The sequence below is a fragment of the Glycine soja genome, chromosome 19 (assembly GCF_004193775.1).
Source record: "Glycine soja cultivar W05 chromosome 19, ASM419377v2, whole genome shotgun sequence".
Classification (NCBI taxonomy): Eukaryota; Viridiplantae; Streptophyta; class Magnoliopsida; order Fabales; family Fabaceae; genus Glycine; species Glycine soja.
In genome coordinates, this window is record NC_041020.1 from 7,634,978 (window position 1) to 7,649,191 (window position 14,214).

General features: G+C 32.6%; 1 protein-coding gene across 1 annotated transcript; it reads right to left on the reverse strand.

Moving 5' to 3' along the window:
• Positions 1 to 12,205: 12,205 nt before the first annotated feature.
• On the reverse strand, positions 12,206 to 13,384 carry LOC114398553 (F-box/kelch-repeat protein At3g23880-like). Its single transcript, XM_028360738.1, has 2 exons — positions 12,586 to 13,384; positions 12,206 to 12,345 (listed from the first exon to the last, which is right to left on the reverse strand). The coding sequence occupies exons 1-2, from the start codon at positions 13,382 to 13,384 to the stop codon at positions 12,206 to 12,208; spliced, it is 939 nt and encodes a 312-aa protein (XP_028216539.1).
• Between the last annotated feature and the right edge of the window lie 830 nt (positions 13,385 to 14,214).

Here is a 14,214-nt window from a genome sequence, read left to right on the forward strand (position 1 = left end):
AATTGAATTTCTTTCATTTTTAAATATTTTGTTCCAACAAAGTAATTTAAATCTCCTGTATTTCAATTTCCTTGTTTAAATAGAGTAGTTCAATTTCCATCAAATGAAAATTTTCACTTTCAAATATTTATTTAATTAAATGTTAAAATCTAATTTTAACTTCACCAAAAATAAAAACAACGACAAAATGTCCACTATGAGGTCTTGAGGGAGTTGGGTCATTGCCATCTTAGTTAGCTCACTCAATATTGTTATTGCCACACCTCATTTTTTGTAAAATTAATCAAAAGGGTTTTTTTTTAATTACAATTGTGTTTTTATTTAAATAAAAATAGAGGTTCAAATGAATAATAAATATGAGTTTTTAGAATAGTGAGTTTCATAAAATAAGAGAGGGGTTTATTTATGTATTTATTATTTATTTAATAGAGAGAAAAGAGTGTTTTTACAATTAATAAAATAAAAAAGAAAAATAGGAATAAGTATTAAGTCATTAGATTTCTCACTATATAAAGATGCGTTTATCCCTGAGAGCAGTTTTGCAAAACATTTTCTACGTTCTCTGCTTATTTTCTCTTATGCTTCAAACAAAACCCTGACAAAGCAACCAGAGGGGGAATCCTAGAGGGCTCTGAAAACACCACCATTGCTAATGGAATACACTTGAATGACTACCTTGAGGTAAGGGATGAGTTACTCAAACTTGGATATTAGAATGAACATGTGTAGGGATCCCTAGAGGATCAATTTTGGATTGTTTTATGAAATTCAATCATGTTCTTATGCTTTTAATCGCGAATTAACTATGTTTGACAGACCAATTAATGTCCCAATGCAATATTGTTGTGTTCTTGTATTGAGTTTGAACCCTAGAAATTAGGATTTTTTTCTTATTAGCGTGAATTGATGAAATTAAATAAGGAGGGATTTACGCTAAGAGGGGGTGAGACATTCTTTTTCTTGCATGATAATTTCTGTTTTTCATTGTTAATTTAGACGTTTGATTGTTAGTTTGTATTGGTCCCCTTTTGATGGTATTTAGGGATTTAAACAAATTTTTTTAACTACACATTTTAATTACTGTGACAATCCGTGCTTCTAAGAATTTTACAAAGTGCAATGACGTTGAGTTATGAAATTTCGAGTCTAATATATATATATATATATATATATATATATATATATATATATATATATATATATATATATATATATATATATATATATATAACGAATTGAATTTGGTGTTGTAGACATTATACAATTGTGTTCCCTTTGACTTATGAACTCCTTGTGCCTTGCCTTTCATCCCATTGGCTTTTACTTATTTAGTGGATTTGTTACCAAACTCTATATCTTGACCCCTTCACGTTAATCATATAGATAGATAAAGGAATATAACCATTGCCTTAATTATATAATAGGAAATCAAAATTCCACAAGTTTTGTTTTTTTTTTTTTAACTATCTAGCTTGTTTAGTTTATTGAATGTTCATGTCATAGAGAATAACTAGTTTCAAAACTTTAATCATGGTGAGGGAAGACGAGTTAAAATTATTTTGAGAATAATCGAGGAGTCGTGTGTTTTGTATAGTTCATAGATAGAGTCTACGTTTTAAAATATTTTTTCGGTTGGACTTAAATCAGGAGGAAGGCCCTTATGTACTTTTTAGAGTCTAGGCCTTGGGGATAAATAAACTCTGTTTGAGTGTTCTTGTAAGCCTATGTTAATCTCATATGATTGGAGCATTTTTGCAAAAAAGTATGATGGTCTGTCTATGATTTCCCTTAGTAAAGACACCTATATGTAGGCCCTATTATGTCTCTTCAAAACAACTTGAAGAAATGTGTCTTTTCAAAAATACTTTCTGAAACTTCTCTATTGGTAATCAATTACACAATTATATTTTTGAAAATCAAACTAAAAATTTCAAACTTTCAAAAAGTCATGTGCATTCTGTCTCTGGTAATCGACTATAGAAGATTACCAGTTCAAAAATATTTTATTTTGAACGGATCAATCTTTCATAAAAATATTTTAAAACAAACTTTGAGGCCAACAACTTATAGCAATCAATATGAGATTCTTTTAAAAATTTGACTAAGGCCTTATCATTTAATGATCTTGTTTGTTTGACCTTGAATCAATCTTAGCTCATCAAGTGAATACTTTGACATCATCAAAACCTGTATATATACTTTCACATTCTCCCCCTTTTTGATGATGACAATCATATGTAGGGGAGGAGTAAAAAAAGAGTATCCATTAATTTGTGTCGTTCACTCGCCCTTAATTTTTCAGTGATTTCTTATTTGAAAAAGTTAAAGATTGGATATATAAAAAATATGTTCAGAATATATTTCCAAATAATTCCAACAAAAAATCCCCTTACCTCTTATCCATCTCTCCCCCTTTAGCATCATCAAAAACAGAGTATAAGCATAACAATACCATACTATATAATACCGTGCATAACAAATACTATGGTAGTACCATACCATTCAGAGAATCGTTCAAACAGAATAATAGTAATTTGAAGGCAACGTAACATAAATTGAAAAGTACCAATGTCTAAACAAATAACCAAAGCCAAGAAGTATGAAATGCTAAGGAACATAGTAACCTAAATTGGGAGATCATGTTTACGAACCCATTGACCGTCTAGATCTTTCCTATAGCCAAAGGATTCAACTGCAGTGGCTCCAATGGCAAATGAACATTTAACCTTGACAAAAGGTTCATTAGCAAGAGGAATGCTGAAGTGCTGCAGAATCAGAGTAACTGGGTGGGGATAAGGGAGAGGTGCATTTACCCGTAATGCCTTATGCATACGGTAGCGAACAAGATGAGCCCAGTCAATTTGGTGGCCAATTTGTAGGGCCTATAACATAATTAAATCTTTCTCCAAGGCTTGAGCAAGGTTTGCGGAATGAGGAAGCAACACTCGACATAGTATTTAATGCATGATATGACATTCAAAGGTAAAGAAACCAACAAGTAAACGACTAGTCATATAAGCATTTTCAACACGGACCATTTTTTGTGTATCATGATTGGAATAAATGGGTTTCCAATCATCAATTAAGGCTCCTTCAAAAGGGACACCCTGACTACTCAATTTTTTGAGAGAATAAAACAAAGATCGGTCAACAATAATGGGTATTTTGTGGACTTTAGAAAATATGACTCCATCACGAATTTCCAAGTTATTATAAAAGACACAAACTAATTTTGAATAATAATGAAATTTCAAAGTCATAAAATCCACTAATTCAGAGTTTTGAAAAACTTGATAGCAGTCAAAGGTTTCTCCCTCAAAGATATCAAAATCAAGCAATATAGGATCAAGAAGGACATGATTGGAAAAGAAAGAGTAATACCTCTAATGTTGCTCATTGGAAGAAAATAGAGTAAGAGAGTGTGGTGAGGAAAAGGATGGATTAGGTGGTGCTGGAGAGTCATCGGAAGCATTGTGGCGGTGTTGGCCTGCAGTGGTAGTGGAGGAGGATGAGCCCTTTCTTTTCTTTGATGATTCTTCCATTTGAGGAATAATCTAGAAATTTTGATCAGTTGGGTTTGTAAAGGATTGAAAAAGAGGAATTTTGCACTTTTTTTGATGGGATTTGGTGAAGAAATGAAGAAGTTATGAGGATTAGAAGACTAGAGAAGGTTTTGAGCCGTTGGAGAGAGAGAGAGAAGATGAGGTTTTGTGCTTAGAGAGAGAGAGAAAAAAAATCTGTATTTATAGTCAGGGATGACTGGTGATCAATTATAGCTCTTTGAAATCGATTACAATCATGCTGAGTAACTGCTTAACTGCTTCTGGTAATCAATTACACCACCTTTGTTCTACGGTAATCGATTACAGGTGTTGATAATCGATTACATATCCTAAAACTTTTAAATATGCAAGAGAACAAAGATCATAGGCAATTAAATTGATTAGGAGTCTAAGTCAAATTGGTCAATAAGTCCTAATTCTCTTCTAATAGTAAATAAGCTTTCTTTTGGCAAAGGTTTTATAAAGATATCAACCAATTGATTCTTTGTGTCAACAAACTCTAATACACAATCCCCCTTTTGAACATGATCTCTAAGGAAGTGATGCCTTATTTCAATATGTTTTGTTCTAGAGTGCAAAATCGGATTTTTGGATAGGTTAATTACACTTGTATTTTCACAACGGATAGCAATATGATCAAGCATTAAGCCATAATTAGAGAATTGTTGTCTCACCCAAAGGATTTGTGCACAACAACTTCTAGTAGAAATATATTTCACTTTTGCAGTGGATAAGATAACACTATTTTGCTTTTTGTTATGCCATGATACTAGTGCAGAACCAATAGAGTGGCAAGTCCCACTAGTGTTTTTTCTATCAGTTTTGCATCCAGCAAAATCAAAATCAGAGTATTCTACTAAGTTGTAAGAAGAATTCTTAGGATACCACAAGCCTAGATTTATAGTGCCTAATAAATATCTCATTATTCTTTTGACGTCACTAAGGTGAGATTCTTTGGTATTGGCTTGATATCTAGCACACATGAAAAGATTGAACATAATATCTGATCTACTTGCTAATAAATAGAGAAGAGATCCGATCATACCTCTATATTTCTTGATATCTACTGATTGACCGGCTTCATCTTTATCCAAGTAGTAAGCAGTGCTCATTGGGGTGGCCATTGGTTTAGCATTTTCCATCCCAAACCTGCTAAGCAATTCTTTGTAATATTTTGCTTGACTAATAAATATTCCATATTTGGTTTGTTTTATTTGTAGTCCAAGAAAGAAATTCAACTCACCCGTCATAGACATTTCAAATTCACTTTGCATATCTTTAGAGAATTCTTTGCACAATGAATCATTAGTAGCACCAATGATTATATCATCGAAATAAATTTGAACTAAGAGAATATCATGCATTTTTCTTTTAATGAAAAGTATGATATCAACCTTTTCACTCGTGAGCCCTTTTCTAAAATAAATTTGATCAATCGTTCATACCAAGCCCTAGGGGCTTGTTTTAAACCATATAGAGCCTTTTTCAATTTAAAAATACGATTGGGCAAATCTAAATTTTCAAATCCAGTAGGTTGATCAACATACACTTCTTCTCTAATAAATCCATTTAAAAATGCACTTTTAACATCCATTTGATAAAGTTTGATACCCATTATTGATGCAAAGGCAAGTAACATTCTTATGGCTTCCAATCTAGCTATTGGAGCATAAGTTTCTTCATAATCTATTCTTTCTTCTTGGTTGTATCCTTTAGCCACTAATCTAGCCTTATTTCTAATGATTATTCCATGTTCATCCAATTTCTTTCAAATTGATTTAATTCTTCTTCCATAGAAAAAAAATCCAATGTTCATCAATTATGGCTTCATTTATGTTTTCAGGTTCAATTAAAGAGACAAAAGTCATTTTATTGCATGCATCTTTAAGAAAGTGTCGAGTTGTTACCCCTTTTGAGATATCACCTATGATATTATCAAGAGGATGATACCTTGAAGTTCTCCACTCCCTTGGAAGACCCACGTTTATTTGATTTTATTTGGATTGAGAATCTGTGCTATTTCCTTCTTCTTTGTTTTTGTGGACTTCTTCATGAAATTGATTATTTTGTTTTTTCATTCCAAACACAACCTTTATGCATAGTAAAATACTAAATGTAAACCTCTTTTCTAGTGGGATAAGGGTGGTAATATGAGTTGAAATTGTTAGGTCAACCCACTTAATATATCAAAAAATAATTAAATGTATTAGGTTATTAAATTCATCAACCTGCCCTACGTAAATTGTTAACTCAGGGGGTTGGAGGCTTGACAACTAACCTTTGTAACCTGTTATGCCTAACCCACTCTATTTTTTTGGAAGTTTACTTTATCAACCAAGAAACTCATCATTTCATAGCATGTCATTCTATCTATTTGTTGGTCAACCCGCCTAGTTATCAAAGGGCTGTATTTCTCTACACACTTTTGTTGGCAGGTCGACTTGTCGACATGATTGACCCACGTTGTCATTCCTATCATGAAAGATTTACCTCTTTGTTAGACTCAACCCTTGTTAGTAATTTTTATCTTTTTAAAGTATTAGGAAATACTAATAGAGAAATATTCTATAAAGATATATTGATGAGTAATTAAAGTTATGAAATAATGCTATAAAACATATTCTTATTGATTCTCGTATATATTAGATATAAAAAAGTATTGATTATTTGTCAAATTTTTACTTTTTTAATTACTTTAATTTTGTTTTATTTTTTCAAGTATTCTACTTTGAAGGAGCAATCCTTTTATAAGCTTAGTGAAACACTAAATATACACCTCTCTTCTAATGGAAATTCAAACATCAATTTGCCACATAATGTAATAGGGTGGTAAAACAGGTTGAATTCATCAAACCAACCCACATAATCCGCCAAAAAATGGCAGAGTATATTACGTGATTAAATTCATCATCCCACCTTGTATAAGTTGTCAACTTAAGGAGTTGGAGGCTAAAGAGCTAACTTGCTCAGTGTTATCAAGACTATACCGATCATGATTCGGTCAGGGAACCAGGTTGATGGGTCAGTGGTTGAATTGAACGTGGGTCGCTAGCCGAACTGGTATATATTAAATATTTAAATTTTATACTAAATATATCATATATAAATTAGTTTTTTCGTATCTATATCATAAAATTTTGTTTGTACCAAGAGCGGTTGGCACAATTGGTAGCGGCTTAGGTCCCTTAACCAAGTGGTCCAAGATTTAAATCCGGGTTTGATCAAAATTACTTGAAAGCTAAAATAAACAAAAAAATCATCATATTTCAAACTCCAAAATGCCAATAAAACAAAAAAATTGAATAATTAAACAAAATTATTAACAAATCGAGAACTAATACAATTTGTGAAATAGGGGGAAAATGAAAAAGAAAGACGGTAAAAATGAAGAAAAAATCCTTGGCGTTCATTTAAAAGCTACTGTATCTAAAGGTGAAAAATTGGTTTCCTACAATGGGAGACTTGCCATGCTCTCCCATCATTGCATTAATCTTTACATTACTAGCATTAATTAGCATTCACCGCAAGGATAGGAAAAAAAATTACAACTATATTATTTCAAACAAGAAGTACATACGATGAAATTCATATGTTACCTCTGATGTTGGTGGAACTTATCATTGGAAAGAAACATTGGTAGGTGCATTGACTATAATAAATTGAAGTTCAGCCACATTGTCTATAACAGGTCATCGAGGTAACTTACATGAAAAAGAAAATAACGAAGTTAAATAAAGGATTTAATAGAAGAATTATGAAAATTTTAGGGACCAAATGCAATGAATTTATTTTTGAAGGACTAAATCCAATAGACAAAAGACAATGTTTGGAAGACTAAAATCATATTTAATCTTATAAATTATTAAAATTAATTCCCTTGATTATGCTTACATAAATATGTGGAAAATTTAATTTAAATGCAGTGCTATAGATACGTTGGTGTGTTCTCCAATTAGATTTAAAATTTTTCCTCGATAATATGTGACAATATTTATTGGTTTTTTGGTTAGGCTAAAATCTAACTCTGTGTTTCCCATTTTGTCCAATCCATAATTTTAATCCCCATTTTAAAATAGAGACCAATTTTTTAAAAAAAATTCAATAATTTTTTCACAAATATGTAAGATATATATACATACATACATACGTGTGTGTGTGTATATATATATATATATATATATATATATATATATATATATATATATATATATATATATATTACTAGAAATATAGTAAATACTTGGCATTCAATATGTAGTGTTTGGGATTCTATATGGATATTTATTGTATCTTTCTTCGACCCTGAGACTATTAGACATATGTTTACAAGTAAATTCTTACTTCTAGAGATGTATATTTGTCGATAAAGTTAAATTTTCCTTTCCAAAACAACGTTTTGTTGCTGTGTTATCTTTTTTTTTTTTAAGCTTAGTGTGGCTGACTGGCTTAGGGAAAATGTTCTCTAGTCTGATGACTTTAGCGTCGACTAGATTCACCTTTTGGTTATATGGTTCTATTTTTTGTAAAAATTTTTTACTTTTTGTTATCAAACTCAAACCAATTATTGACTCACAGGGTACTAAATCACTAGGTCAAGGGTAGATTAAGTGAATTAATGGTTGACTGACATGACTTGGATTATATTAAAAAATACTAAATAATTCATAACACGTAAGATTTTATACATAAATAACACAGAGTCCATATAATTATAATCATATAATAGTATGTATATAGAGAGAGAGCACGAATTTTGTGAGAATACGGGAACAACTAATAACAACCATCGGATCAATATTAAAAATAATAAACCATTGAGATTAAAATATTAAAAATTTCTAATTAAAATTTAAAATATCATCAAATCTCAAAAAAGTTAACAAAACAACAAATAAAAATATAAACGTCGCAATTATCATTTCCTAAAATATCACAATTGACCCATCACCATCATGATTGTCGTTGTCAACATCATAACCATCGTTGTAGCCCCATTATAATTATTGAACCCATCATTGCCATCCTCAACCGTCACCACCACCATTGTCAACCGCCATCACCTTTGTCAACGTCGCTACCACCACCATGACTACCATTGCAACCCCCACCATGATTGTCGTTGCCACCACCATTGTCATCAGTTGTCACTACCACTGCTGCCATGATCGTTGTCGTCGTCACTACCACAACCGCCAATGACGATGGCGGTCATGGCTGACAATAGCAAAGTTCATACCGACAAAAGCGGTGACAATCATGGTGATGGTGATAGGTTAACGTTGATTTAGATATTTTAGGACGTGATTTGTTTGATAAATCTTTTAGAGATTTAATGGTCATATTATTTTTAATTTTGATTTTTAAATATTTTAATCTCAACCACCTATGTGTGTGTGTGTGTGTGTGTGGCTTTCAAGTTTTTATTTTATTTTCAAGAGAAATTAATTTGTGGCAGCTATTAGTCGTCAAAACCTATTTAATTCTTTTAAAAATTACCAGCCACAAAATAATAATAAAATTATTGCCACATCATCATTTAATGGCTCAGATAGACAATACGGACTAAAACCTTAATGGAAAAAAATGTTCAAAAACCTTGACTGGTCAAAATTTTGTTTAAGGACTAAAACCCGAAATTTGAATAAGTTTGCCTATCAGATAAGTTATGCCTATCAGATTGAGTAAGTTTGTCAAAATTCTGATTGAGTAAGTTTGCCTATCAAATAAGTTATGCTGTTACCCTAGTTTGACCATATATGTCCCAATTTGACCCGAGCAATCAATGGTTAAACCAGTGACCCAGTTCAGTTGAACTAGTGAGCTGATTTGGTTAATCTGATTGAACCAAAATTAATTGTATAAAAAAATGAAAAATTTAATGAAAATACAAAAGAGTGTTTTTATAATTAATAAAATAAACTAGAAAAATAGGAATAAGAATTAAGTCATCAGATTTCTAGCTATATAAAGGAGATTTTATCCATCAGAGCAGTTTTACAAAATATTTTCTACGTTCTCTGCTTATTTTCTCTTACGCTTCAAACAAAACCCTAATAGAGCAATCGGAGGAGGAACCCTAGAGGGCATTGGAAACACCACCATTGCTAATGGAGAACACTTGAATGACTACCTTGAGATAAAGGATGAGTTACTCAAACTTGGGAATTAGAATGAACATGTGTAGGGATCCCTAGAGGATCAATTTTGGGTTGTTTTATGAAATTCAATTATGTTCTTATGCTTTTAATCACGAATTAACTATGTTTGACAGACCAATTAATGTCCCAATGCAAAATTTTAACGAAATTGATGTGCCCTTGTGTTGAGTTGAACTCTAAAAAATGGAGTTTTATCTAATTGGCATGAATTGATGAAATTAAGTAAGGAGAGGTTTAATGTAAGAGGGAGTGAGACATTCTTTTTCTTGCATGATAATTTTTGTTTTCCATTGTTAATTTAGATGTTTGATTGTGAGTTTGTATTGGTCCCCTTTTGATGGTATTTAGGGATTTTAATAAATTGTTTCAACTACACATTTGAATTACTATGACAATCCGTGCTTCTGAGAATTTTACAAAGTGCAATGACGTTGAGTTATAAAATTTCGTGTGTAATGTATATTTTTGTGGGGTGTGTGTATGTGTGTTTACATGTGTGTAACGAATTGAATTTGGTGTTCTAGACGTTATACAATTGTTTTTCCTTTGACTTATGAACTCCTTTTGCCTTGCCTTTCATCCCATTGACTTTTACTTATTTAGTTGATTTGTTACGAAACTCTATACCTTGGCCCCTTCACGTTAATCATATAGACAAATAGAGGAATACAACCATGGCCCTAATTATATGATAAGAAATAAAAATTCCAAGGGTTTAGTTTTTTTAAGTATCTAGCTTGTTTTGTTTATAGAATGTTCATGTCACAGAGAATAGTTTCAAAAATTAATCACTGTGAGGCGCGACGAGTTAAAAATATTTTGAGAACAATTGAGGAGTCGTGGGTTTTTTATAATTCATAGATAGAGTGTGTGCGTTAAAATGTTTTCTAGGTTGGACTTAATCAGGAGGGAGGCCTTCATGTACTCTCCGGAGTCTAGGCCTTGGGGATAAATATATTCGGTTTGAGTGTTCCTCTAAGCCTGTGTTAATCCCATATGGTTGGAGCATTATCGCAAAAATGTGTGACCATAACTGGTATGCCTATGATTTCACTTAGTAAGGAGTGACTTGACTTACCCATTGTGTGACATGTCTTATCATGTACTCCTAAGTGTCCGACGAGGTTTTTCATTGAAAATGGTAGCATATTGCATGTAGACTTGAGTCTAATATATCAGTTGCATAATGCTTGTGTTTGGTTTTTCATTGAGTTGCAAATTGAGACTTGGTGTTGTTTCTGAAGTGTGTGGTCTTGAATGAGTGTGAACGCTTGTGTATGATTTTTGTGAAGTGATGATGATGTATGTATTGAGTTGAATGCTCTTAGTTCTTAATTCATAGGAATGTGATAACTCATTCCCGGTGTGTATTTTTGTTTGGCATTTTATATGGATATTTATTGTATTTTATTCGAACCCAGAGACGATTGGACTTAGTTTTTCAAGTAAATACTTACTACTAGAGGTGTGTATTCCTCAATAAAGTTAAATTTTCCTTTCCAAAACAACTTTATGTTACTGTGTTATCTTTTTTTATAATCAGTGCAATTGACTTAGGAAAAATGTTCTCTAGTAAGATGACTTCAGCATCAGCTGGATTCACGTTTTGGTTATATGGATCTCTTTGTTGTAAGGTTTCTTTACTTTTCTTTTGAATTAAGTATATTTTTAATACTTGAAAATATAATTGAATTTGAGAATAAATACCTATTTTGATCCCTGAAAGTGTAAAATACTGACAAATTGATCCTTAAAAGTTGAAAATTTTGAATTTAGTCTCTACATGTACAAAAAGTGTGACTAATTGGTTCCATCGTTAACTCTCCTCCATATCTGGTTAGTAAGGATCCGTTAAGTGAGAACAAGATAGACTAGTAGAGTATCACATCATTGATGAAGTGATTGTATAGTCGAACACATTAATAGATCATCGCTAACGGCGGGTAGTAAAGTCGAGCAAAAATGTGACAGCGGGTAGTAAAATAAAGATGTGACTTATTTTACCGGTAGTAAAAGTTATTCAAGCCATTTTATTTAGTTTGTTGCTAAATTTCATGTTTTGTTGCTCTATCTTTTCAAACCACAAGTTTAGCCTCACTATTTTTTTAATTCAGTCATCCATCTCCCACTTTAAAAAAAATCATGATTTTAGCTTCCTGATTTTTTAATTGAGAAATTTCGTCTTTCACTTTAAAAAAATTCATATCTTTAATTCTTATGACCAAATTCAATCGCTGAATGACACACGAACTAAATAATTACAAAAAATCTACGACATGTGTCAACAAAATGTACATAGTTAACTTTAGATATTGGTTACGTGAATTAAAATCGCAGATTGTTTAAAAGTGAAACGAAATGTCTCAATTTAAAAATTAGAGGAGTAAAATCATGATAAAGAGATAAAATTTACATTTTAGCCTACATTTTAGGTTTCCAACATAATATTTTCCCTAAAAAATAAGATTCTACTGCAAGAGAAAATTATGAGGATTTAAAGGAGATGAGAACAAAGTATGAGCCAGGAAAAGATAATGCAGCCAAAACCAAAGCATACACACAATTAGCAATAGCCAATAGAACCATCCAGCAAAGTAAGGAACAACCCAAAATATCCACACAATCTGTCATGTGCATACAATAAATGGTAAGATTCTGAAAACACTTACATAATTTAGCATAAACTCATATAAGCAAACGTACAGTACCTTAATTTCCATATGGCAACACCAAGCTTTGAATATAATCATGGGAGGACATTGGCACTTGGTTGTTGAAATCTTGAGTATAGACTATTCTATTATCTTTCTTATTATAGAGAATAAATTTTAAAGATATATAATTTGCCAGCAACAGGACATCACCTTTTTCAGAGATGCACAGAGGCTTCAGTATTACACAGGGCAGAGGGGCTTGAAGAAGCTCAAGAGTTACATTCAACAATTGAGTCCAAGAATTTTCAACTCCAAATTCCCTCATTAGCCAAACAACAAAATGGGTTCTCCGGTGAACATGAGAAAGACACAAGCAGCCCTTCAATACCCCAAGTTCAGGGCCACAGGGAACTTGAGAAAGACCATTCGGCATCAGCAAATATTTGAATGTCTCCTTGTTTAGATCATATGAAAAAATTACTAATTGATCGACGGTGACAGTTTCCCATTCGTAATCAAAACCCAACTTGCGAATTGCGAACCAGTTAACAGTGCCACTCACAGGTTGTCCACATTTTTCTCCCAAAATGGGGAATGCCGGACAAGTTAAAACCTTTCTCCAATGAGTGTCACCTAAGCGGTGAACTCTCACCTCCCAATTTTGTGACTTAATATTCGAAAGGACTAACACCACCTTGTAAGTGTCACTCCGATCATCATAAGCAAACCCACACTTCACTTGATACCACCAAAGTTTATAATTGCATGAGCGAAGACATAAGTGTGGTGAATCTTCAGACATGATCCTTGTGGCCAGGTTACAAAACCAGACCCGGTATTCACTGAATTCACCTCTAGCAACCAAATTAATCAAGCAAACCAACCCATTGCAGGAACCTATAAATAAGTATCTGTTGTCTAGCTGGTGGCAACCATTGTCAACAGTGGATGATGGGTTCTCAAGTAAACTACATATAGAGCATGGGGCGATGCCTGGGAGATCCCTCATATCTTCAAACACAGTATTAATTTGACACCTTAATAGGACATGGGTGTTTCTAGATGACCTTTGAAGGTTCAATTTGACAAAGTGTGCTCGGAAGATGAGGGAATTCCAAGTCCTAGAAACACACCTGAAACGCATAAGAGATTTGACGGGAAGCCATGCCAAAATTTCTTCTATGAGGTCCTGAGGGAGCTGGGCCATTGCCATCTTAGTTGGGTCACCCAATGTTGTTATTTCAAAACCCTAGCCAGCAAGAATAACAATACACATACTTTTCAACAAGGACATGTGCGGATTTTGGACAAGCATGGATAACAAAAAAATTAAACCCAAACCTAGAACACTAGAATGCAAAAAGGAAAATTAACAATAAGAAGCAAAAACACATAAATGAACTCACGGGATCAAGATTGACGGAATGAAACCTGATGTTAGTAATGGTGTGATTTCAAGAGTTTGGAGTTCAATCAAGGTTTGACTTGTTGGACCTTGTGGCCTCAGATATCTTAAGAAGGGGGGGTTGAATTAAGATAACAAGAACTATTCCCCAATTTAAATCTTGCTCTCTCTCTTTAGATTAACAATGCATCCTTAACATGAATTACTCAAAAGATAATTCAGAATAAACTTCTTTAAAGGCAAAAGATAAATAGCAATAAATAAAAGAAGTTTAAGGGAAGAGAGAAATGCAAACTTGATTTATACTGGTTCGGTCACTTCCTGTGCCTACGTCCAGTACTCAAGCAACCCACTTGAGATTTTCCACTCTCTTTGTAAAATCCTTTTACAAAGTCTGAATCACACAGGGACAACCCTTCCCTTGTGTTCAGGAA

What these genes read in the sequence shown, in the direction of transcription:
- LOC114398553 (XM_028360738.1), bottom strand. Translation starts at nt 13,384, where the DNA reads ATGAGGGATCTCCCAGGCATCGCCCCATGCTCTATATGTAGTTTACTT. An exon ending in TCTGTGCATCTCTGAAAAAG is followed by an intron (nt 12,346 to 12,585) that starts GTGATGTCCTGT and finishes TGCACATGACAG; the next exon opens with ATTGTGTGGATATTTTGGGT.